Source organism: Sturnira hondurensis, unplaced genomic scaffold (assembly GCF_014824575.4).
Source record: "Sturnira hondurensis isolate 20B ecotype Veracruz unplaced genomic scaffold, ASM1482457v3 Scaffold0015509, whole genome shotgun sequence".
Classification (NCBI taxonomy): domain Eukaryota; kingdom Metazoa; phylum Chordata; class Mammalia; order Chiroptera; family Phyllostomidae; genus Sturnira; species Sturnira hondurensis.
The window spans coordinates 2203372-2230918 of NW_028088140.1; the positions used below are offsets into that span (position 1 = coordinate 2203372).

Below are 27547 nucleotides of genomic sequence, written 5' to 3' on the forward strand. Positions count from 1 at the left end.
CACAGGGCCATTAAGGCGAGCCCCTCTGAAAAGGCAGCAGCCTGTGAGCAGGGCTGGAAGGTTATGAGGGATACCTGGGGACAGAGTGTTCCAGGCAAAGGACATGGCAAGTACGAATGCCGTCAGGTGGGGGCCGGTTTGCTCCTTCAAAGGGAAGCAAAGAGGCTGCTGTGGCCAGAGGTTGGTGAGTGAGGGTGACTCAAGGGGGAGGGGTGCCAGGTCCAAGAGAGGTGAGCACTCACAGTGGGTGATGTAGGTGGTCAGAAGTGATGGGGGCACTTCACATGTTCTGACGAGATTTGCTGAAGGAAAGCAACGTGGGGTGTGAGAAAAGAGAGTCAAGGATGACTTCGAGGTCTTCAGCCTGAGCACTCAGAAGGGGAGTTGCCGTTTACTGAGGTGGGAAGACTAGGGGAGGAACTGGCCGGCGGCAGTGCTGCAGAGTTCACTTCTGGACACACTCAGAGATGCCCCTAGTTTCCCAGTTGGAGGTGTTGATCAGGTAACTGAATATATAAGTTAGGAAAGATGAGAAGCTAGGATCTGGTAAATACCCAGGAGAAGCTGCAAAAGCTTAAAAAATGGGGGCCAGGGGGAACAGTGGGGGAAATTACTCTCTTGAAAAGTTTCAAGGCATTTTAATTTACATCATCACTTATAAAGGTGTGTGATGCCAAAAAATATGTGGCAACATCAAGCTGTAAGCGGTGGTTAAAGCCAGACCAATGGTTTCTGAAGTGTGGGCCTCAGGCAGCAAACATCAGCCTCATCAGGGAGCTTCTTCGAGATGCAGACCGTTGGGCCCCATCCAACTCGTGAATCGTCAACTCTGGGAACGGGTCCCAGGAAACCGTTTTGACAAGTTTTCCAGGAGGTTGTTATGCACACAAAAATTGAGTCAGCTAGATAATAACAAGTTTAGTATTTCTAGGTTTCAACCATTAAAAAAAGAAAACTTTTTAAATAGGTAAAATGTCTTTATTGTTTGAAGTATAAAAAAGAGTAAACAAAATCAGTATGACATTTCATTTCTTATTCAGTCTTCTCAGTGAGGTTACAAAAATACAATGCCACTTAGTCTGTATAAACTCTTGAAAATGTCTAGAAGTTCACACTTAATATAACATAAGAAGGCACTTGAAACACAGTGAGATGAAAAACAACCTCATGGATACAAAGCAGTTTTTGAAACTGCTTTGAGAAAACCTTCTGGACTCCTACAGAAACAGGACTTCGTTTTCCCTTTGCCCATGTCACCTAGGGACGTCACAGGTGTCGCTATCTCCTCACACCCCACCTGCCTTGTCCTTGATGTAGGTTGGCAGAAAAGCAAGCTAAAATTAATGCTTTTCTTTAACTTAATCTCTTATTTTCCTTAAGATAAAACAAAATTCTTAACTCATAACTAAGATTTTTAGTATGCCTGGCTCATTTTCATTTAGTTTCAAATGAAAACCCCATTAAAAAATAGGAAGACAGTGATGTCAATGTTTTTCTTTAAGTACCTATTATTCAGCTGCCGGAATCACTCTAAGCAGCACTTCTTAAGCGTGTGAACACGCACATGCGTATATTTAGAAATACTGTTGCCGCATCGTTCTGGCTTTGAGCGTAATGAAATCAGAGTGAACGTCATCTTTGTAAACTGGGACCACAGTTTAGAATACCACTCACATCATTCAGCACATTCATCGATGAAAGAAAAGATGCATGCTTCACATATTCTTAACTTCATTTTCTTTCCGGTTCGTTACAGGGTAAACAGTATACACCATACGTTAGATGCAAATGCACTGGCCTACGTCATACATGTAATGTTGCTAATTAAAATAAGTATTCTTGCTGTGGAAGTCGTGTTTTGGGAATTTTTGTAAGGTCATCTTTTCAAGGCATTGGTAAGAAAGGATAAATATTTTCTTTGAACTGAAAGAAATAAAAGACAGATCGCTAACTCATTTTCAGCATAAATGATGCTATTTTAGAGGTAAGTGAATTATTTCACCCCAAGGGTGTTCAATAAAAAAATTCATTAATTGCTTTAAAAATTGCATGGACATGGTTAATCTGAAATGATTTAATAATGAAATCCAGAGATTTGGTCATTTTCCTGGTAGAATTTAGAAATGAAAACTGACATTGAAATAATATGGGGAAATTACAGAGCCATTTGAATGCTTATCACTTTATTACTTCAATCACAAATGATAATGATTTGAATTAGTTCTTGACATCGATTTGTGTGTTTAAATTCATCCTTAATTATGCTTCTTTCTGCCTTTTATTCTGTTGGTCACCCTTGTAAGAAATGCCATGATAATTAGCACACGGTTGTATTGCATGGAGCCTCATGCCGTACCTCCCTCAGTGTATGTGTACGTGCTCATCTATCACGCCTCTGCTCACGCTCTTCTATTTAACTTTTCTGTTGAATGGCATTGCAAAGCTTTTGCTGATTTTCAAGGCACTCTTTCAGTTTATCCTCTGTCAAAGTCAGTCGCTGCTCCAAAATTGAAACAGTCTGCAAAAAGAACAAAATAATCAGTGGCTGGCAACCTGGTGGTGAGGATGAGGGTATAATCTTTGTAGAGGAGATACTTTTTACATTTGGAATGTCCACCCTTTTGCCAGGAAGTTGGATCGAAAACGGGCCCCAGAACTTGCTCTACTTCTGAGCTCTACCACAGGGCAAAACACTGTCAACAAGTGTGATGAAAAGGAAAAAAAGAAAAACCCAAACTGAGGCATTTGAGGAGAAATAGAATAAAACAACAGACCCGTGCAGACAATTCGTATGTCTGACCGTCTAAAACATCAATGCCAGGAAAGAGGCCACTGGCAGCAGTGTAAGGGGTGGCAGCACAGCCACGCGGGCGTGTGGGGAGCAGGGGAGGGGAGAACGTCACACACCCAGCCCTGGTGCTACTTTAATGCCATCACTGGTCATTCGCACAATCCATCTATGACAGATCATACCCATACTACCGCAGAGGGCTGGATACCTAGTTTACTTGGAAAATGTAAAAATTGCTACCAGTTCTCATGCCCAGAAGAGGAAGACGGCACTACTACTAAGGGTCGTTAGGAAGACTGGGTGAAACGACGCACGGGCAATGCTCCAGTCGGCTGGCACACAGGATCCCGTGAATCTTAGCTAGTTTAACTCCTTCAGCTAATACACGAATCCATGGCTACACAGATACACACACGGCTACTCTTAAGTCTGGGAAATCTAATTTTATTTGTGATATTGCCTTCATCTTCCGTTGCTTACATCTTTAAAAACTTTTATTATAAAAAAAAAACAAATTCGGGGACTTGCGTAAAACATGTGCCACAATGAATTCTCATGGAAGACACGCTCTCCCAATCAGCACCCAGGTGGAGAACTGGCACCCTGCCCGGCGCCGCACAGGGCCTTTCCGACTGTCGCCAGGTGGCCACCCCTGCCCTCCCCCACAGTAGTTACTATCCTGACCATTACAGTAACCACTTTCTTGCATTTCTTTACTTTATCTTCCAGGGGACATCCCTAGACACTATAATTCTGTCCTATCCATTTTCAAGATTTCAGGATTTGATATACCATTTAAAGTTGTTTCTTTCTTTTCTTTTTTTATATTTTACTTACTTATTTTTTAGAGAGGGGGGAAGGGAAGAAGAAAGAGCAGGAGAGAAACATCAGTGTGTGGTTGCCTCCCATGAGTCCCCTACTGGGAACCTGGTCCACAACCCAAGCATGTGCCCTGACTGGGAATCGAACTGGTGACCCTTTTCTTCCCTGGCCTGTGCTCAATCCACTGAGCTACACCAGCCAGGGCTAAAGTTGGTTTTTTCAATAGGCTCCTATCTATCCATTCCCTTTCTTTTCTTTACAAGCTGTCTGTTGTCAGGCTCTGGCCATTTGAATGCAGAGTCTGCACCAGTGTGAATTTGAGGACTGGCACACACAGGGTACAAAGCAGTCTGTTCTACCCTCCTTATTCTCTGTCAATGGGCAGCTGGATTCAGGCTAATGAGATTTAGCTTAGAGCCCTTGGTAAGACTGTACGTGGTCGTCTGTTCTTCCATTAGAAGACACATTAATAAGGTTTGGTTGTTCTCTTTTCATGATGTTAGTAACTACTCAATGCCAAGATTTATTAATTCTTGGGGACTGTAAATGATGATATTCTAGTTCCATCATTAAAATATGTTAATAAGTATAATTTATAAATAAGAGTAATTTCTCTCATCTATTATTTGCTTACCCAGTGGAAGAGTTCATAGTGGAAAGGCTGAATAAGTGTTTGGCTATTTTAGTCAGCAAGTTTCAAGATAATGTCTTATCAGCCTCAAAAGGAAACTAATGTTTTACAACTGTCATTATTTAATAGCTTTTGCTTTCATATTTAATACTATAGATCATGATAATTTAAAAGTAATAGTGATGCTGGCAGTACATTCTGCCATTTCTTTCTCTTTTTGTTAATAATACATATTTTATTTATTTACTTATTTAATTTTAGACAGAGGGGAAGAGAGAGAGAGAAACGTCAATGTGTGGTTGCTTCTTGCGCACCGCCCTGGTCTGCAGCCCAGGCATGTGCCCTGACTGGGAATCCGACTGGTTCACAGACTGGTGCTCAATCCACTGAGCCACACCGGCCAGGGCTAACCTACCATTTCTGGATCACCTGCTATGCGTCAAGCACTTTGCCAGATACTTCACATACCACATTACCACAATTAACACATTACACAATTAACACATTACCACATTACCACATTACCACAATTCGACGTGCTAAAGCTGTTAAGAATATTATCAATACTGTTAACACTGGTAGACTCCATTTATCTACCATCTAAAACATAATTTCACTTTATTTCTAATTACAGTTCAGTAAAGAGTTATACACACTGCCACCGAACTAGAGGTCCAGCCATCTGTAGTGAAAGTGAATCAGAGCATGTTCATTGGACTCGGTACTTGCCCACAGATTCGCTGTTCCCATTTTGCAAGTGTGCTGTGCCTGCTTTTAACCACTTGCATATGTAAAAGCCAGTTGGCTACTCAAAATTAACGAGAAAAGATGAGACACTCAGTAAAGCCTGAAGTGATTCATTTACCCACAACTTAGGTAAAAATAAGAGGAAATGGGTCATGAAGCTGAGAGTGTGAAGAATGGAGAGATTCACGGGGGAGAGGTCCTCACAAGGACCCGCCATCGCAGGCTGTCGGTTAGCTGAGGAACTGATGGCAATGTGGGAAACAAGGCCACCCAAACGGAATTTGGCATGAAGCTGGACACTGCACCCCGTATTTAGCGCTGCCAACCCTGGCTATCACACCAGATCAAATGGGGGACTGGAAGACTGATGCCAGACCAGTGCAAATGGACTCTGGAGATGAGAACGGGGCATCTGCATGCTTTGAACTCTTCAGGTGATAATGTACAGACAGCCGCGGTGAAAACAGAATTAGATGGTTTTTATGCAAGAGCTATTTCAAGTTGGAATATTTAACCTGGAAAAGTAATCAGCGCCTCTCTAAATCACACTACAGCCTCTCTTTCTGTATAACTGTGACATGTCCGCTCTGACGAATGCTGGTGTTCTCAGTCTACATATCAAAGAGGAGCAACAGAAAACTTCAAAGGAAACACTGAATCAGCAATGCTGGCAGAGAAGCCTTTGGTGTATCAGCTTCAACCCACCACTTCCTCTAAATGCCATCTGTCTCTCCTGACCAAGAGTTGCAAGATATCCATAGTATTCCTTCTTTGCAAAGGTAAACTGGCATGAAAGGTCAAAGGAAGACTCTAAAGTGCAAATGCAATATCCATCACTTTCAGAAGAGCCCAGCATCAATGTAAGAAGCTTTGGAATGAGGGAAGTTGTGTATCAGTGAGGGTATCTTCAGAATGAAGAACTGTAAAGACTCATTCTAACCAGAAACGGTTAATCCCAATACGTTTGTTTTATGGCATTAAATGTGTTGTTGATAACATCCTAATCTGAACACATAAAAAATTCTTACGGTAAAACTTTACCACCCAGAATCACACACACTTGTTGCATGGAGAGCTGTGCCCACTACTCTTCAAGTCTTTACCGCTCCCTTCTGGCCCCTGGATGCAAGTTGAGTGCTGTGTGTGCGGGTGGAGGAGGGCACGGAGGGGCCACGACCCATTTCCGCAAGATCTTCCTAGAGCAGCTCAGCAGAGCAGGCCTTGCTAGACTGATTGCCACCTTGAGCTGGCCTTTCTCAGAAAGCACAATTCCCCCTGCTGTGCTAGTTTCACAGGCTGCTGTACCCAGGACGGCTCTGCAGGGCACGGTGAGCCAACTCACCTGCGTCAGAACGTTGAGCTGTTCCATGATATGCTCCAAGGCATCCGTCACGGCGAGTGGTATGCTTCTTTGACTCTCAGAAGGGAGGTCGCTCATGTCTTCTGCTTTCTTCTTAAAGGTCGTTGGTGAACATTCTGATGGCATTAGAGAAGGATTCAAGAAATACCTGTCCATTTCTTCAGCCTTGTGTGGGAGGGTTCTAACAATAGTTTCCGTTGTCTTCAACATCATAGAAAAGATAGAAAGCATTATATTTCCCAAACTTTAAAATAACATATATAAAAGTTTTCAATATTCTCTTTCTAAATGCCCAGTTTTCCTTTAATTGTTTATCCTCAACTATGACAAAGTATGGGAATTACAAGTATAATAAGAAAATGAAGCTAACAAACACAGAAAATCCACAGTTTTCTTGACTTATTTTTTTCTGTGAACTACACTTTGCACGTATCTGTCTGAGGGAGTAGCCATTCTGCCATGAAAAAATTGTTAGATGCACTTTTCCTTCTCAATCTAAAAACAGTATCACACCCTTTAAGGTGATTATTAATTTTTAAAAAAAGTAGAAAAGACCAAGTACTGGTGAGGATGTGGAGAAACTGAAGCCCGCGTGCATTGCGGGAAGGAGCATGAAGCACTGAATCTCCTGCAGGAAGTTTCACTGCTCCTCAAACAGCTGAACACGGAACGGCCATGTGGTCGAGCAACCCCATCCTAAGTGCACATCTAAAACTGACAGCAGGGACTTGAACAGATACCTGCACAGCAATGTTAACCGCAACATTACTCAAAACAGCCACAAGTGGGGAATGACCCAAGATCCATCGACAGATAAATATGTAAACAAAATGTATAAATAGTGGACTATTACTTGGCCATAAAAATAAGTAGCATTCTGATACATGCTACTACATGCATGAACCTTGAAAACGTTACACTAGGTGAAATAAGCCAAAAGAAAATACTGTGTAATTCTCCACACACTTGGTACCTAAAGTGGGCAAATTCAGAGGCAGGAAGTAGAGCAGAGGTTACTACGAGCTGGGAGGAGGGGAACACAGAGTGATGTACCTGTTGCTTAATGGGCAGAGTTTCTATTTGGATGAAAAAGTTCTTAAAATAGATACTGGGAATGGTTACACACCATTGTGAATACTTAGATAATGCCAGGGAACTGTACACTTAATAATAATTAAAATGCTAAGTTTTATGCTCTGTATATCTCACCATAATGAAATAAAAATCAAACAAAAATCTCCAAATATATGGCAGTGGACACTCTGAAAATAGAGAATTCCACTTACAATAGCATCAAAAAGAATAAAATACTTAGAAATAAATTTAACAAAAGAAGTGCAAGACCTGTACACTGAAAACTACAAACCACCATTGAAAGAAACTGAAGATCTAAATAAATGGAAAGACCTATATCCCATGCTCATGAACCACAAGACTGCATATTGTTAAGACTGCGATACTCCCCAAATTAATATATATGGATTCGATCCCCTCCCTATCAAAATCCCATTTTGCCTTTTCTCAAAGAAATTGACAAGCTGGTCTAAAAATTCACATGAAAATACCAGGAACCCAGATGAACCAAAATAGTCCTGAAGAACAAAGCTGGAGAGCCCACACTTCCTAATTTCAAAACTTACAAAACTGAAGTAGTCAAGACAGTGTGGCCCTGGCACAAAGACAGACATACAGATCAATGGACAGAATCCATAGTCTAGAAATAAACCCTTCCACTTACAGTCATTTAATTTTTGACAAAGTTGCTCTGAAAATTTAACAAGAAAAGCACCATCTTTTCAACAAATGGTGCTGGGGAAACTGGATACCTTAATTCAAAAGAATGGATTTGGGCTCCTACCTCACATGACATACAAAATTAACTCAAAATGGAGCACAGACTTTTATGTAAGAAACTGTAAAAATCTGCCCTGGCTGGCATAGCTCGGTGGATTGGGTGCGGGCCTGCGAACCAAAGGGTTGCTGGTTTGATCCCCAGTCAGGGCACATGCCTGGGTTGTGAGCCAGGTCTCCAGTACGGGGATGCATGAGAAGCAACCATACATTGATGTTTCTCCCCCTCTCTTTCTCCCTCCCTTCCTCTAAAAATAAAAATAATGATAAATAAATGATCTTTTAAAAAAGAAAACTGTAAAAATCTTAAAGGAAAACACAAAAGTAAAATTTCCAACTCCTGGATTAGACAGAGGCTTCTTCTACGTAACACTGAAAGTACACATGGCAAAAATAAATAAATAAGTAATTTGGACTTTATCAAAATTAAAAATGTTCGTGCTTCAAAATATACCAACATGAAAATTGGGAAAATACCCATAGAATGGGAGAAAATATTTGCAAAATTATATATTTGATTAGAGACTTGCATGAAGAACAAATAAAGAACACAGTTCAAAGATAAAAAGATAAATAACCCAATTAAAAAATGGTCAAATGATTTGAATAGACACTTTTCCAAAAAAGTTACACAAATGGCCAACAGCACATGAAAAGATGCTCATCATCATTAGGAAAATGCAAACCAAACTTACAATGAGATACTACTCATACTCAGTAGGATGACTAAAATAAAAATAACAGAATGGTAAAGATGTAGAGAAATTGCAACACTAATACACTGCTGGTGGGACTGTAACGGTGCAGTTTGGTAGTTCCTCAAAATGTTAAAAATAGAATTACCAGATGATCTTGCAATTCTAAGCCTTGGTATATGCCCAGGAGAAATGAAAACATACACCCGTGCAGAACTTGTGCATGAATGTCACAGCAGCATTATTCATAATAGCCCAGAAAATGGAAACAACCATGTGCACCCGAATGCTGTGATAATAAAAATGTGGTGAGCAAAATGTGGTGTCTGTACAACGGACATTAGTTACTCACAAAGAGGACTGAAGTACAGATATATGCTACCACGTGGGTGAATCTTGAAGACATTAGGCTGAGTTACAGAAGCCATACACAAAAGCCACATGTGGTGTGATTCTATGCACATGGAATGGTAGGAATAGACACACACAGGAAGACAGACTGAGATGAGCACTTACAGGGGCTGGAGAGAGGGAAGAATGGGGAGAGACTGGTGATGGGTATGGGGGTGATAAAAATGTTCTAAAATTCTTTTGAAGTGATGAAATACTTGAAAATTAGATAGTGGTGACGGTTACAGTTTTGTGAATGTACTAAAAACCATGGAACTGCACACTTTAAAAGGGTCAATTTTATGTTATGTGAATTGTACCTCACTAAAGCCATTAAGAAAACCAACAAAAATCCAACTATATGCATCACAGAAGTTTGTGAGTTTTTTTAAAAAATTTTCACTCAATTTGTCATTTCTAGAAAGGCTAGAACCTAATTAACAGATCAGTCATTGAACTTGGGGGCTTGCATACCAGGTGTTTAGTGAAGAAAGGGCCATCAGGCAGAGAAAAGATTTAAGATCATAGTCTAAGTTGCAATACACCTTAGTGAGGGTTTTCTCGTTGTGACCAGCAACAGGTACGACGACACGCGGAGATGTAAAAAGGGGACAGGTGGGGGCAGAGAGAGGAAGTGCTGGATCTCCCTCCCACAGCTGACTGACGCATCTGTCTTTCTGTCTCTCAAAGGCTTTGGAACCTAGATATTAGGAGATTCTTTCTCACCAACCAGACCTGCCTTTGCATCCTGTCTGCACAGGGAGAGAGTGAGACGCAGAACTTGGGGAAGTTTCAATGCACTCATTTATAAAAAACAACAACACAAAGTGACTGAGAAGGGAAAAATATACTTAAGATTCTGGGCTATTATTAGGAATCCAGCAAATGAGGCTTCGGTACCTCCTGCTCCCAGTTCAGTGAGGTCCTCTCCTATTTCAAAGTTGCTAATATTCATTTTTGGGGTGGATGCTTACTGAATACCAAGATCATACGAAGCATTTATCAGTATTAAATGTGAACAAGACATGATGACACTCTGGAGGATTCCCTGAGCAAGGCTGAGATCCCTGGCAATGCCTGGCATGCTGAATGAACCAGAAACACAAGCAGATAAATGACTGAGAGACTGTGGAAAAGAACAAATGTTTCAGCAGACCGTAAGAGGATGAAATCACACCATGCTCCTTTATCTGTTACTTTTACTGCTGACATGTGAAGGGCAGTGGGGTAAAAATAATTCATTCATTGATTTATTCAACAAAGGCCTCCAATGGCAGGCATTAAAGCTACAGCAAATGTCAAATGCCATAGCTTCCCTCGTGAAACTTAGGAGTTCTCGAGGGACCCACTTCTTCCCAAAGGGTGGCAAGGCAGTCACCACCCCTCGGTTCTTAGGTAAACCCATGGTTGGCATCTCAAAGATTGGAAAGTGCAGCTTCCCCAAATGCAGGAATGAATGTCAGTGGTGGAGAAATTCTTATCTTTAGAGGTTAAAAAGCTTCATTTTCCATCTGAACATATAAAATAGTATAAAATACAGAGTTGACTGATGCAAACAACTCTGACAGTCCCAAGAGCTAAGTATAGAATCTGTCATATTCTGCGGACAAATACTCTTCACAGGTTATTTAAATGCCACGGTTAATTTTAATGAATAATTTTTCATATGTCACTTACATTAGAGAATAAATTCTTTTAATGCACCATGAGAAAGTGAAGATTGCCCCGGCTAGTGTGGCTCAGTGGATTGAGCACTGACCTGTGAACCAAAGGGTCACCTGTTCAATTCCCAGTTGGGGCACACGCCTGGGTTGCGAGCCAAGTTCCCTGGTGTGATGCATGCGGCGTGCAAGAGTCAACCAAACACTGAGGTTTCTCTGCCTCTCTTTCTCCCTCCCTTCCCCTCTGTCTAGAAATAAATAAATATTTTTTAAAAAGGTAATTCCTTTAAAAGCAAAAAGGAAGTGAAAACTGTGGCATTTGAAAGCACATTTTTATTAGGACATTAGCCATCCAACAATGTAATCAAGATCCACACATGTACACTATTGCTATTTATATAATTAACAATGGACCATTCAAGATACTGTGGCACTCAATTACATGTGAGTTCATAAATTCCACTTACTTTCTTTCTGTCCTCTCCTCCTACTCCCCTTCCCACCCTCCCACTGTCTGGGCTAGCATGTCAGAACTAATCACTGTTGCCACTTCCCTCTTTGAAGTCTTTGTTCATGCCACTGGTAGAGCATTTGTTACTCCTTGTTACATTTGTGCTTCCATGTCCATAGTCCCTATTAGATCATCAGGTCCACTCTGTTACCTTACAGGGCATGAGCCAAAGGGCTCAACGTTTGTTGAACTGCATTCAATTCACTGTTCTATATCAGCTGAGCTATTCACAAAAATATAAATCTTAGTAATTTGACAGTATTTGGAGAGAAGTATATACCCGTGGTGAAAACAGTATCATTTTCTATTAAAAATTACTGTCTTAAATCCCTCCACAGAGGCACAATGGGGGAGCAATGAGAGGTTTATCATTGCGAATCACTTCTTGGTTTTTACCCCCTCACAGCATACTTGACGGTTTCTGATGGAAGAATGTAAGGATTTTCTGACCCATGTGAAAGTAGACATTTTACACATAAAGATAATCAGTGACCTAAATTTCTGATGTATCTTTAATAAATGAGTTTAAATAAGTCAGTGTTGGCTTAACTAACATTTCTAGTTTTGGTTTATTTCTGTAAGTGGGGAACAAAACAGACAAAAGTCAGAAGTCTATCCAGAACTGGTCTTGACCCCCTCCAGCTAAAGTGAGTTTCCCATCATCGAAGGCTCTAAAATAGACTTGGGATAGTCACTTCTCAGGGATATTGTGAGAAATACACAAACATTAGATCAAGAAATTCAACAGAATGCCCTTTAAAGTCCTTTCCATTCCTTACATTCTGAGATTTCTAAGTCACTACACATGCAGAGACTTATAAATTGCCTGTCTGAAGTAGACTAGTATAACAAAAAATATTTTTGCCTAGACAAAAATAAAAGCAAACATAATTTTTCAAAGGAAAAAAAAATGGATCATTTATTTTTAATGATAACATTTAAAATAGGGATTAGAAACCTCACTAACCTCTACCTGGAATTTAAAATAATGAAAACATAGCACTCTTCAAACAATAAGCATCTACCTGCCAGAATAATTCTAGGTGCCCAAGACACTGAAGTGTATTAGTTTCCTCCTTCTGCTATAACAAAATCCAAGTCTAATGGCTTCAAACACCACAAATGTTCTCTCTTGAAGTTCTGAAGGTCAGAAATCCAAAATAGGTTTTGTGGCTGAAATTAAGGTGCTGACAGAGCTCTGCTCCTTCTGGAGGCTCTAGAAGACAATCTGTTCCTCGCCTTTTCCGGCTTTTAGAGGCTGTCCACACTCCTTGGCTCATGGCTGTGTCACTTCAATCTTTGCTTCCATTGCCCTAGCTCCTGTACTTCCCATGCCTCCCTATTTCCCCTACAAGGACACTTGTGATCGCATTGGGTCCACCTGGATATTCCAGGATAATCTTCCCAGCTCAAGGGCCTAACTTTATTACATGTGCAAAGTCCCCTGTGCCATGTAAGGAAGCATGCAGAGATTCTGGGGGGTGATGACATGGGCATCTTTATGGGGCCACTATTCTGCCTACTATAAGGAATGCATAAACAGAGATCCTGCTGACATAAGGTTATACTCCAGTGAATGAGTAGAAAAATAAATATATAAATATGTGATGTAATGTCGGGTAGTGACCAAGGTTATAAAGAAAAGTAAATCTGGGTAAGGCATTACATTAAGATGTAGGTCCACTGAGGATGCGTTTTTTAATGGGAGATAGAGAAGAAGTTTTGGCCACGTTAAATTTGAGATGCCTATTTAGGCTTCAAGGGGCAAAGGCACGAGTGCATTTGGAAATAGATGATTTGAGATTTCAATGGTGAGGTTGTGGAGAGTTACCAGACTATATGCATTAGGTTTTACAAAAAATACAGATAAATAGCCAGATGAAGAGGTACATAGAGCAAGGTCTGGAAAGGTCCCAAGTACAGGAGTTTCTGTTCTGTTGGAGCTGGGGTGCTCGGCATATAAACATTCACAGCCATGGGTCTATGCCAGACAAGAGAAGAGCTGCGAACACTTCAGAAGGCAGGAAGAGGAGGGGCAGGAAGAGTGGCTAGTGCTTGTAAGATGGGGGGGGGGAGTAGCCCTAGAGCCACATGAGAAGAGTTTCAAGAAGGAGTAATCACAAGGCCCAAGTACTACAGAGAGGCTGAATTAGATGAATCACTGGGACCTCAGCATGAGTAGAGTGGTGGGGACAAGAGCTTAAGTGAGGTCAATTAGAAAAGTGGAAACTGAATAAATGAAGACTGAATATAGACATCTCTGCGGGGGGATCTGGCTATAAAGGGGAGCAGAGCCTTAGAGGGGCTAGAAAGGGATGAGGGCTCAAATGACGCTTCCCTTCTTAAGGGTGGGAAATGCAGTACAGATGTGCGCTGATGGGAAAGGGAGAGCAGAAAGAGAGCACTGGTGTCACGAGACAGTGAGGCAAGGACTGCTGCCGCAATAGGTAAATGGGCTGGCCAGGCAGTGCTGAGTGCCCTGAAGGTCTGTGTAAATAAATGTAAGATGACATCAGTCAGCGTGGCTGTGTAGTCAAATTCAGTCATTTGGGCATAGGCATAGACTGGGCAGAGAAACAGATTTAACCAGACTGAAGTTTTACAACAGCAGAAGAAAAGGCAAAAGAATGGCTGTACTAATGAAGTAGAGAATCTAAGCCACAGAAAGGAGAGAGACACAGACAAAGGAGGTGGGCAGTGAAAAGGCAGGAAGCTCAAGGAATTGGAAACCTTTCTGGGTTGATGAATTACAAAAACTGGAGGACTAGAGGAAGTGGTGGCCAAGAGTGGGAGGTTTTACACTGAGTTTACCATCAGAACGAAGGATTCAGACAGTCACTGAGTTCATCTAAAAATCTTGACAGAGGGAGGATGTCTGGGTTTTGGAAGTGACTCAGAATCTTGCTCTATCTTTGGATCTTTCCTTGAGATCAAAAGCCAGTGTTAACCAGGAAGTGGATGGACCAATCAGGGAAACAGAAAAAAGAGCTATAGAGTCACCCATGTCGGGCTGTCACAGGCCCACAACACTGGATTAATCTCCACTTCTAAAATTCTTAGGAACAAAAAGCTGTAGATCTTGAAGGAGAGAATCACATTTCTCCTATCTTGTATATTGCCGCATTATAAGAACATACTCATCTGATCAAGCCTGATTGATTTAAAAGTTTTCTAGGATAAAATCTGAGAATGTCATGTGAAATTTGTATCTCCCAAACCAAGTTTGCTGAACCAAGAAAGCTTTGTTTGTCCCTTGGGAGAAAACATGCATCTTTTTTTCAAAGAGAGAGCCTTCAGGCTTCAGGGGTAAGGTTTTACAGAAAGCTTTGATTATTCTTCTTCAAAGCAACTGGAAATTTCATTTTTGTCAGAGACCTGAAAAACACACTCCTACAGAGCCATCAACAAGAATACCTAAATGATTAATTCAGTCCCTTTGGAAAAAGACGGGAGGTTACAAATCTACTGTCTGTCTTTGTCTTTAATCGTTATTCTTATCTTTCAGAAGCTTATTAATTTCAAAGCCATGAATGGGTAGGATACAACAAGGACAAATAAAATCTGTACAAAAATGCCTTTCTGTGCTTCACTTATTATTCAATTAAGCAAATACAAACTATAAATTCCTTAAAAGAGAATCTGTCTCCTAATGCCCTATGCTGAGTCCATAGTAGTGTACTTCATGGGACAAATCTCAATCGGTGATAAAGTCCAGACCAGAATCACTGGGGGCTGAGGGGGTGCTGAGAGTAGGTAATCAGTGAAATGGAATTAGTGTTCTCTCTTTTGCATTAATATTAAATTAAAGATGTTACAGGTATATGTTATTCCCCATAGTCCAGACAAATATAACAAAACTTTCTGTAAATTCAAAAGGAAAAACAAGTAGCCATTACTTCTTTTGTGAATTTGTTATTACACTTCAAAGGGCTATAGAATAAGGGATTCATTCTTATTATCTCTCATGTAGAGTTCATCAAGAATAACTTATGCACTTATGCAACATGCTGAAATGATTAGGGTGGAAATAAACCACTGTTTATACTTATACTTCACTCTTTGTTCAAAAAAGGTGTGTGTGTGTGTGTGCACCTAAATTCTGAGGCAGGTAATAATTTATATTATATACTGATATATTTTAAGAATAATATTTGTATTCAAGTAAGTATTACATCATGCGGAAAAATGAAAGTTCGGCTCGGAGAGCCACATTTGGTTTGCTTTAACCCACACGTGTCTCCACAGGGCCATCCGCGTCCCTCTCAGAAAGCTGTCCCTTCTTCGCACGCACAACAGCAACCAAGTGAGATTAGTAACATGAGTGAATAAAAAATAACCTTACTCCAACACTTACCATCTTGAATGGATCAGTAACACTTTTTAAAAAAATCTAATAACAACTAGCCCCTGGCTGATGTAGCTCAGTGGATTGAGTGTGGGCCTGCGAACCAAAGGATCAAGGTTCGATTCCCAGTCAGAGCACATGCCTGGGTTGTGGGCCAGTTCCTGGCAGGGGACACACGAGAGGCAACCATACATTGATATTTCTCTCCTTCTCTCCTTCCCTTCCTCTCTAGAGATAAATAAAAAAAATCTTAAAAAAATAAAATCTAATAACAACTCATTTAAGTCTTGACTATACTTTTAAAAATGCAGTGAAAAGGTATAAAACATAATAAAGCAACCCGCTCCCCCACCCTAAGATATAAAGTATACCCTTTCCTGATCCATCTCCTATTCTTCCTCTTGTACAGGACACCATCATCTTAAACATGGCGCCTACCACCCTAATCTGTGTCCCTTTACTTTCATCACACAAGTAGCTACCCCTAAATAGAAGTATTGTTTTTACATGCTTTACAGCTTCACATAAAGTAGAATTATATTAGATCCTTTCTGTTGTTGTTAATCAACACTTTTATACTTGTCTATAGTGATGCAGGTAATTCTAGTTCATTTATTTTCACTGCCAAATAGTATTCCATTGACTGACTATTCTACAACTTACGTATCCCTTCTGTTAAGCACTACGGAATGCTATTATAAGCATTCTTGTATCTCCCACCTACAGATATGAGAGTTTCCTCAGAGCAGAATAGTTGTTAAGTCACAGTTATATTAGATAGTGTACAAAATGGTAGAATCAACTTGTTCTTCTATAAGTAGAACAAAACCTCCCTTTTTCTACAAAGCCAACAACATTTGATTGTTAGACATTTTACATTTTAAAAAAATTATGGACAGGAAATGACATCTCATGGTTTTAATTTCATTGTGTGTTTCCTTGATTTCTGATAGGTTGAGCATACTTTACATAAATATTGATAATTCTGTAATGTAAACTACCTGTTTAAATCTTTCATCCATTTATTCATTGGTCTACTTCTCTTTTTTTCTAATTTATATTAAGAATTATTTCCATATTATGGATACCATTACTTTGTAATATATCTCCTACTCTGTGGTTTGTTCTCATTTCTATTTTATTTTTCATTAATGTAAGTTTTTGTTTTAAAGGTAGTCAAATTTTTTAACTTTTTCTTTATTATTTGTACATTTCACATTTTTAAAGCAATCTTTGCTTATCAGAAAACACAAATTATGTTCTTTTAGAACTTTAAAAGTATTGTTTTTCTTATTTAAGTTTTTAACCTGGTATTGATTTTACTTGTGGGTAAAAGCAAGAAAGTAATTTTATCTTTTTCCACAGAGCCGGAATATTGTCCCCGCAACAGTTTCCGAACGGTTCGCTCAGCATCGCACACCCTTGTGGGTCTGCACAGCCAGGCCTCTCGCACCGCCCACCTGCACCTGCGGGGGCTGCTCCCCTGCTCTCTGTCGTGGACCCTCTGTGCATCCTGTACCGCTCGCACATTTAGAGTTGAGTAAGTCCTCAACCTTCAAATTTCTTAAAAACCGTCCTGGCTATTTTTGGCTCTTTGCTCTACCATATAAGATTTAGAATTAACTCTTCTGTTTCAATTAAAATTCATTCTGGGATATTAGTGGAAATGCCTTGAATCTGTAAATTTATTTGTGGAAAACAAATACTTTTATGACATTGAGCTTCCCTATCTACAAATATGGAATCAAAAACCATGAAATATTTTATAAATTTCATGTTTTCCTCACATGGAGTCCACTCTAGTATTCTCTGTACCGTTTAAATTTTAGTATATGTGCTTCCAAAGCAAACATACCACCACTACTTCAGTATCATAGCCATGTAAATACACAGAAAGCCAATCAAATCAACTAGTCAAATTATGTCTTCAAATAACTATCCTTGGTCTTTTTGTGAAACATATAATTATCATAGAATCATAAATATCATAGTTAACATTTCTAAATAAGTATTTACTGGGCTTGCTTATTCTGTGAGATAAATAATACCATTCTTCGCCTTAACCACTCGGCCACCTCGTCCCACGTAATAATACCATTTTTTAGCTTTTCTTACAGACCCTATTTTCTGTTGCTCAAAACTCTTCAAATGCCAAATTCAAATGAAGTAAGCTGAATGTTAAAAGTCATGAGATAATGCTTTTAAATTATACACATGAAGTAAATCATGCTTTGCTTACATGAATAAGATTTTAGCTTCCTTATTGTATTTACTTTAATGATATGAAGAAGCTATTTTAAGGCAAAAATTCAATCAATCATTTAACAAAGCTACATTCAGAAAACTAACATGCTTACGGAACATCTTTTAGAGGGCATATATATTTATTGTTCTAGTCACCATCTAGAATAATGTGAATATTCTAGTAAGATTAATAACTGTGATTATAACAGTAATGTCTATTCATAGCTGCATACTGACAACCACCCTTCTATGTACTATTCATTAAATCATTCATAAAACAGACAGTGAAAGCTTTTTATTTGAATTCAGTATACACAGTGTACATTATATTAGTTGACTTTAATTAGCATTTTCAAAATAATGAAGTCTTTTCTCATCTTCCCCAAGTATGTCGCCACATTTAAATCTGTATAAAAATTCAATTTTGCTTCTCAAGGCAATTATTAATTTTTCATTGCCTTTCTGCTATTTGTGATATCACACAATTATTTAGGCCCTCATATAATATGGTGGTAATAGGAAAGGTGCTTCAAAAGTCCCATGATGTGAGTTTAATCTTATCTCTTGCTTGTATTAACTGTGTGCCTTGGACAAATTACTTGTCTAAGTTTAATGTCCTCATCTATAAAATGAAGAAAATAATTCTAAGCTACATTATAAGGTTGTTACAGGAATGTAGGTAAACTGTTCAATCTACAGTTGTACTACCTATCAGCATCTGTATCATTGTACTGTGTCTTACTCCAGGACCACCCAACCATAAACTGCATCTTTGTAGAGCACAGAAGCCAAAGCTTACCTTCTGTTGGACAGTTGACAACATGCTGAGCAACTCCTATGTGTAAGACACTCAAAGTAATTAACAAATGGGTTGAATTAGATATTTCTCTATTCATAATGTTCCAAGAATTTAATAAAATCTCCCCACCTATGTCTGATTTCTCAAATTAAATACTAAGGTACTTAAGGGCAAGTGGCAGTTCAATAAATAAATAAATAAGCCATATTAAATAAATGTTAACTAGTACATGAATATATATATGCCAACTATATATTTAAAATGAAAATAACTGTTGAACACATCCAAAACAGGTTCCTGTTTTCAGGCAACTGAGTGAAAAATGTATATAATACTTTTTAAAAGTACTTAATTGACAAAGACCCAAAATCGACTTAAAAATTCTGGTCCCATCATTTTAATGGATGAAAAGTGGTATTCTAATATCATACAGATGCCAATCAATACCAAGCTCTTAAATCTATGAATCTCACCTAAATTATTCAACCCCTCGATAAAGATTAGATAACTGGACATTTGAAAAATTATGGCATAGAATCTCCAGAAAGAATAGCTTATAAGTACAAAATCAGTAACAGAGATTTAATTATAAATACCTGAAAATAAGATACTATGGTAATAGTATACTATTTGATAGTGACACTATATTTTCCTTTCCTACATTTTTGTGTGCAAAAAAGTGTAGGTTTTTTCCTCTTTATTTTGCTGATTAAAGAAACTCAGAAACCAAAGACAATAAAAATAATGATTGTATTTATAAAGACTGTTTTTTTTTAACCAATTACCATGTGGTCCAGGAGAAATAATATTCAAATACTACCATAAAATTCAACAAATACCGTGAGTCAAAGGGAATGAGAACTAGATTAATAGTTTTATAAAAATAGTGATTAAGAATCATGGTAATTTATCTAAACACACACACAAGTAAGCAAGAAGTTCTTAAAGAAGCATAACACTATCTGCTACGTACAGACACTAATGTAACCACTTAAAAATGTTTTTTAATCCTCACAGGACATTTTTTCATTGCTGTTAGAGAGAGATGGAGGCAGAGACGAGATAAACATCCATTGGTTATCTCCACAGATGCCCCAACTGGGGACTGAACACATAGCCTCTCAGTTCATGGGGCAATGCTCCAACCCACTGAGTCACACCATCTAGGGCTAAATGTAACCACTTTTATTTGCTTCATGTTTCAATCACAATATTTACCAAGTACACAGCATTATTCAAATAAACAATCTTCTAAACCTGATGAAAGAGATGAGATTAATGTAGATCATCTGTTTATCATAATCATTACTACATTTACAATGAACTGCAGTTTAGAGATCATCTTGTGGAAACTCACGGCTTGACTGATCAATTAAAGTTTCTCAAATCTTTATTTCTGGACTGGATGTTCCATACCTAAAGCTCTACCTCTTTCATATAGGTAAACAGTGCCATTATCTACTCAGAAGCCCCCGATCTGGGAGATATTTTAGACTCCTCTCTCTCCTCCCATGTCCCATCAGTAAACAGAACTTTTTCTACTTTCTCTTCAGCACCTCATGGATTGGTCTCCTCTGCTACTGCTACTGTAGGTCAGGCGCTCCTCACTTCCATCTGGATCACTACCACAGCTGCCTCCTGATTTCCCACGCCTCCAGTCTCACCTCCCTCTGACCCCACGCCCCTCGTCACATTTCCAGAGTAACTGCTCTGAAACTCAAATTTGCTCTTGTCACTCTCGTGCCTAAAATCCTTCACTGCTTCTCCCAAAATTCTCAAGGTGAATCAAAACACCTTCAAATAGCATTCAAAATCACGCACGATCCACTGTCATCTCTTCCCTCCTGGCTCATCTCCTGCTATCCCTCAATCCCACTTAATGCTGCAGCCTACCAGAAACGTCCAGGGCCTCCTGAACTCACCATCCCCTCGCAAGCTTTCTTGCCTTTGCCCGTGCTAAGCTCTGTCCTTGTTTTGCACATTATCAGGCATATTCTTAAAGAAGCAGCTTAAAGAAGCAGCTACTTCGGATCAAATTTCCTATACCCTGCCCCAATTTTCTCATGCACACATACATGCACACACACGTACACTCCTTATTTAACTGCTCCACTGATGTACTCCCATAGCAACCTACGCACATATCACTATTACTGGGCTTCATCTTTATACATTATAATTGCTTGGCATATAAAGATACTCAGTAAATGTACTGAATAAAATAAATAATAACCTGTTTTAGCACCTCTCCCCCTCTACTCACTGTTCAACCCATTTCATACTGGCTTACACCTGCACTAGTTCATCAAAAAATCTCTTTAGCAGGTAACCAAAAATCTTTGTTAAATTCATCATTTTCCCACCTTTCTCTTGGTTCTCAGTAACGTTAACTATTCCCATCCTCCCATCCTCTTGAAACACCCCTTTCTTGGTTTCTTGGTTCTCCATTTCTACAATGCCATATTCTCTCCTCACCCAAATCCCTGGGTTCCAGACCTTTTCTGGGTCTCTAGAGCACACCATGTCCCCTGGAAGACACAGTCTTTGCACACCCAGCTCCCTCTGCCCAGGACCCTGCAGCACTCCTCATCCTCTCACCTCAACTCCTACTGAGACTTGGGTCAGCACTTCCTAAACTTCAGTGTGCACAAAAATTCCCTGGTGATGTCATTAAAATGCAGAGTCTGACTCAATAGGTCTGGGGTAGCACCTGAGATTCTGCATCTCTAATAAGCTCTCAGGTGATGCCCAAACAAACCATTCATGGACCACGTTGTGAAGAGCAAGGTTTTAGATCTCAGTTCAAATGTCTTTTTCAGAAAAATACTTTCTCTAATTGTACTTAACCCACACTTCCAATTTTGTCATATGCCCCAAATTCACTCTTACTGTACCATGTAAATCTCCATGATGGCTTTGGTTTACCATTATAACCTATACACATACCTCCCCCACCCCCCGCCCAACCCCCTGCTTCTACCTAGGGCCCGACACGTTTGCATTTGGGAAATGAATGAACCATGTCCGTCGAGCCACCCCTGACTTAGGCTGAATCACTTCCTTCCATGCGCTAGCACAAGGTTCACCACCCTGTGCTCAGCTTCTACGGAAATCGAGTTCATCTGCAGTTAGTACTCGGAGAGATTTTCTATTCCTGACAGGATTCACTCTTTTGGGGTCTGTAGAATTACAGTCAGAGAAAGACCGACTCCATATGCGCTGGCCCTCTACTCTAACAAGCTGGATGGCCAGAGTCTCCATGTCCGGCCCACCAGCACTGCAGCTCCCCCTGTGCCAGGTAGGTGGGAAGGAGAGATTAAAGAGCGAATCCTAGTAATCACGGTCGGATCCAACTCTCCCACCCTGGTGTGAGAAATGGCACCAGGAGGAGTGGAGGCAGGAGGAAAAGACAAAGACTTTCAGTATATTCCGATATTTTTCTAATCCAAATTCACTGCCAGAATTCTCATAAAGTACATACTTCTATGTTTAGAAAAATAATTTTGACTAATATACTGTAGGAAAAATTATACAAGTTAAGGGCTGGATACCAGAGCTAAAACATCTGCAAGAAATAAGTTGTGCTGGGCAATATAATGGAAGATATTATCTGCCAAAAAACCTCACATTGCAGGCAGAAGCAGAACCACTGTTGTCAAGAGCACTGTCCAGAACGAGAGCCAAAGCAAAAACTAAAACTAAACAAACACAAATCCATGAATGTCATTTTCTTTAATAAATACATAAAATAGTCATAGCACACAGTAGAACTAAAACTTAACACTTGACTAAAATATTAATAATATAATAGCTTGGAGAAAACTGTGTAACAAGGAAAATGGGGACAGACCCACAGACGGAGAGCAGGATGACATCCATGGGGCTGCTAGGGGTGGCGGGCTGGAGCAAAGAGGAAAAAGGACTCGTGGACATGGACCACAGTGTGCTGACTGCAGGGGGAGGGGGTATCAGGAGGATACATGGTACTGGGAAAAAAACACAATGAGATTTCAAAAAAGAACACAGAATCTTCTAAAAGTACAAATCTGGAAGAGAACATTTTTTAGTTAAATTGAACTTTTCAACAGATTTTCCAAAGCACACAACTGTCTTCACTTTACTATAATAATATATTTCCAGTTCAATTAAAATAATTATTTAAATTTTGATAGCCTGAAATGTCGTTAAGTTATTATTATCCCCAACATGCATATTTCTGCAGTCAAATGCTCTACCATCCAACATGCATATTTCTGAATTTAGGATAACATATACTCAGCATGGTTCTTTGTCTAATGCTAGAAGTCATTTAAAATGAGTTTATTTTACATATAATGTCAGCCTTAGAGAATGAGTACATAGACTCGTTTTACTAAACATGAAGCTTCAAAGAGAATAAACTGTCCAAGCGAACCGTGAAGATTCTTGGAAGTCCCGGGGCCACTGTAACAGCGCTGTGTTACAGAATCACTTCCAAAGAGGAGCTGGGACCTGAGTCTGGGGGCTGTGAACACGGAAGAACTGGGTCCCCTGGGACTGTGGGTACTTGTGATTTGAGGAATAATATCAAGAGACAAAGAATGGTTGGAGGAGATAGCTTTGGGTTCTTAGCTTTGGGTTCTTTTTAGGCACACAGCCATAAAATTGCCTCAAATCACCAGAAAAAAAAACCCCACCTAAATATTATGGGTTTGTTTTTGAACCTTTCCTACAAGACTTATAACCCAATAAGTTGAGGATATCTACCAATAAATTTATCCTCAATAAATTGAGGATATCTGCCCAAAAAGGAAAGAAAAAAAAAACAGTAAGCTCAGTTTAAAAATAAAAGCCAATGGAAAAATAGAACTCACTTTATAAAAATCACATGGTAACCAAATCTGATGGAAACTGATGTTATCATCTATTCCACAAAGAAAATAATGCCTGCACACACCTCGAAACTAATTGCTACACCACCAAAGAAAACCTATGAACACACATTTCCCACCACAAAGCATATTCTTTCTTAAAAACAAACAATGAAACTTAGTGACAGGGTGAGGCTGGAGGTCTGGGGGGGCGGGGGCAGGCAGTAAGAGAGAAGTATTGACAAAGCCCTGCCAAGGTGGTGGATCCATTACATCATTATGAAATAGATGCACAGATATGCTAGATCACATAACCATTCATACCAGGAAGCCAGGGCCCCACAATTAGGCTTGAACAACCTATGACAAGTGTAGCATACGGCACACCTTCTGGACAACCAATAAGAGACGTGTCTTAAACACAATCCTTTTTTGATGAGGATCCTAATACTAAATGCCTTGGAGTGGTGAACATACAATATAACATACAGCTGATGCATGAAATTGTGCACCTGAAACTATACAATTTTATTAACCAATGCTACCCAATAAATTCAATTTTAAAAAGTGAATAAACAAAAGAATTTGTGCTTGCAGAAATCTGGTACATGCCAAAGACCTGAGTACTTGGCAAGTGGAAACAGGCAGTATATAAAATGTTAAAGCAGCTTCTACAACCGATTGCAAGCACTGACTCTGGGGCCTGTGTCCCCACAGGCTCCCAAACCGGAACTGGCTAGAGCTGGAGGTCCTCAATACGTTCCTTTTTCTCTTTAAAGCAGAGATACTGATCAAGCCTTTTTGGTTACTGTATTATACTATGGTGAAGAAATATTCACTTAGGCTAAGCCATGCTGATAACAAGGAGGCTAAAAAACAGCCTTCAAAGTGACAAGGTGTGGAAAATAGGTACCCTGAGTATTTGGGGAGCAGTATGATGCAGGGGTACACAGTTTGGGCTCTGAACGTAGTCCAATCTGGGCCCTAACTTGCCTCTATCACTTCCTACCTGGTGTGACGTTGGGCAAGTTACTCGCCTCTTTAAGGCTAATCTGTGGAGAGAATGTATGTGCATCCATCCTTAGTAAGGGGATAAAATTCTTAGTAGTATACAAAAGATGGTGGCTATTTTATGGGCCTCCTCCTAAATTCGATTCAGTGAAGCTTTAAAAGCAAATGCAAGATAGTAAAGTGGCAATTCTCTTCAAATGATTTTATAAATCCAATGCAATGCCAATGAACATTCCAATGTTTTTATAAAAGTGAAAAAATAATTCTAAAGTTCATGTGGTTAAATAATAGACCAAAATAACCAAGAAACTTCTGAAGGAAAAATTATGTACTATATTTCAAAAATATTTTAGAGCTACAATAGTTAATGAGGTATGATAATGGATCAAGAACAAACAGATCAGTAAGACAGAAGAAAAAGTCTTTGAAACATAAACAAGTCATAGAATTTAATGTTTTCTAAAGGTAAATAAGAAAAAAAATCACAAATTGAGACACTTTGTTAATCATAAATCTGTACCTTATAACTAAAATTAGTTAATATAAAATTTAAGATTTAACTGTCAAAAAATAAAACCTTAGGAAGAGTATCGGGACATACATTTGGAGAGCAAAGAGAGATTCTTTTTGCATTGACTCCAATGAGGCCATAAAATTAAAGTAATTATATTTTTTCAAGAAATGAATGCAGCTAAACTGATCAACAATTAGCAATAATTCAGGGGGAAATGACAAACAAGAAAAATATATTTGTAGCACATGGCAAAGTGTGCCAACTGTCTAAATTACAATTAAAACTTAAAATAAACAAAATAGAAAAATGAGCAGGGTATACAAATAGGTAATTCATAGAAATATAAACAAACAGTAATTGTAAGATAAAGTCAATGCTCCGATGTCACTGTAACAATAGGTAATAAATAGGTTAATTAGCTGGATTGTGGTATACATACTCACATTACTTTGTACCAACTTAAATAGATTCAATTTTTATTTGTCCAAAAGTTTAAAGCTCACAAGTCCTAAAAAATTGAAATTAACTTAATACTTCTTGCTTATTACATTGTTGAAGGCTATTTAAAAATTAATTAATAACTTAATAAATGTAAGTGTATATGTTGTAATGTAGAAAAGACATGCTTATATATTACCAGTAGGAATCCAAACTTGTATACATATTCTAGAGTGAATTTGCCTTAGAAAGCCTTTTTAAAAAAAAGGTTCCTATCTTATAATTTGATAATTCCTCTTAACAGAATACGTCTCTTGACTCTATATCCACACTTCAAAGGCCTGCTCCGTGAAAATGAGACCAGGGCTCTGCAAACTAGTTTTCTCTTGTCAGCTGGTTCTGTCCATAAACGGCACAGAGAGGAGACCGGAGACCAGAGGCACAGAAGAGACTTGCTTCAAGTGTGCTTGCTGTTCCTGTCAGCTGCTTCCCAGCGACAGCTTTGAACTTCCTTAGACACCCTAGAACCAGCTGGCCGGTGCCCTGCATTGGTTAGGGTCCAGCTCCAGGGGGTCTGTTCTCTGAGCTCCAGTGGATCCAGGGCAGGGCCTCTTCTCTTAGGTTGTAGGTTCTAATATCCACAACCTCATCCTGGGAGACTACACTTCAGCATGCTAACAGTGGTTTTCTCCTTATTAATTTTTCTGCTGACCCAGTTTGTTAGTGGAAATTAGGCTCTTCCACAGAATCACAAGGAAAGCATTCCAAGGATCCGTGCACAGGAGACTGTGGGATGGCATGGTTTACTTGTGTGAAAATAGAAGCGATGATCTGAGTTTCCAATGTCCCATTTTTGTACAAATTGGGATCCGACCACATGGCACTCTGATTCATGACCCAGTGATTTGTGTTGAGGAAAACAGGTGTTTACTAATGGGGTTCTTACCTTGGGGGTGCTGAGAGCACTCCTGATCTGAGCCCTTCTCTCCCACGAGACACAGAACTCCCCTTGCTCCCTGAAAGACTACAAGCCAAAACCATGCCCAGAAGTTCCTCATTTCCTTATCTGCCCATCAGCTGGCCACGCAAACAGACTTCCATCCTCTCTGGCACGTGCACTCCAGGGTTTCCGAGTCGCCCTCCTCTCGCAGCAGCTCTCTGCTTCGATCTGCGGCGTGCTCTCCTCAGTCTCCCAGTAGCGGTTCAGGAACTGTGTGCCGTACAGGGTGCCCCAGGGACTGGAGCCCAGGGAGGCACATGTCCCAGCATTGGACCCCGCCTCTAGGAGTGGGCTCCCATAACCTGTGGGGTCTAAGCCCCTAGTGGGCCCGGCATCTGCCTGGTCCCATGAGTGCTCCTGCCCATGTGTGGAGTGAGGCCAGAGGCCCAGAACATACAAATGCCAAAAGCTGAGAGAGAGAGGCTTGCATCAAGCTCCAAAGCAAGAGAATGACTTCTCCATACCAAGTGTGTGTGTGTGTGTGTGTGTGTGTGTGTGTGTGTGTGTGAGAGAGAGAGATAGAGACAGAGAGAGAGCAAGCCTTTCTGCCATTAAGTCCCGCTCCCTTTACAAACACCCAAAGAGGAATGGCCTTGCCTCCCTCTGCCAAGCCAGACCAGTTTCAGAATACGCCGCTCAAGTACTGTCCTTTAGAAACATGGAAGTCTGTAGCTCAGCATTCCCAGTCACGGCTCAGCTCCAAGCACCTCCAACAAGTCTGTGAGCCATCTGCCTGAGTCCTCATGGTGCCCGTTTCTCCCCTCCAGAGCTGCCTTTACTACAGCCATAAGCTCATCAGTGTGCTTGGCCAGGCAGGTCCCCCTAGTGCCACCAGCCATCTTCTGTATGGGAGGGGCACTGAGGACACCTCCAAACCACAAGGTCTC

General features: G+C 39.9%; 1 protein-coding gene across 3 annotated transcripts in view; it reads right to left on the reverse strand.

Annotated features, from left to right (window-relative positions):
• Window positions 1-2059: 2059 nt before the first annotated feature.
• The window catches only part of POC1B (POC1 centriolar protein B), a 108347-nt gene continuing 82859 nt past the window's right edge, over window positions 2060-27547 (reverse strand). For all 3 annotated transcript variants that reach the window (XM_037064646.1, XM_037064647.1, XM_037064648.1), the window contains 2 exons: window positions 6334-6552; window positions 2060-2518 (listed from right to left, as the gene is read on the reverse strand). In XM_037064646.1, coding sequence (XP_036920541.1) covers window positions 2414-2518; window positions 6334-6552 — 324 coding nt within the window. In that variant the 3' untranslated portion in view covers window positions 2060-2413. The remainder of the gene's footprint in view (window positions 2519-6333; window positions 6553-27547) is intronic.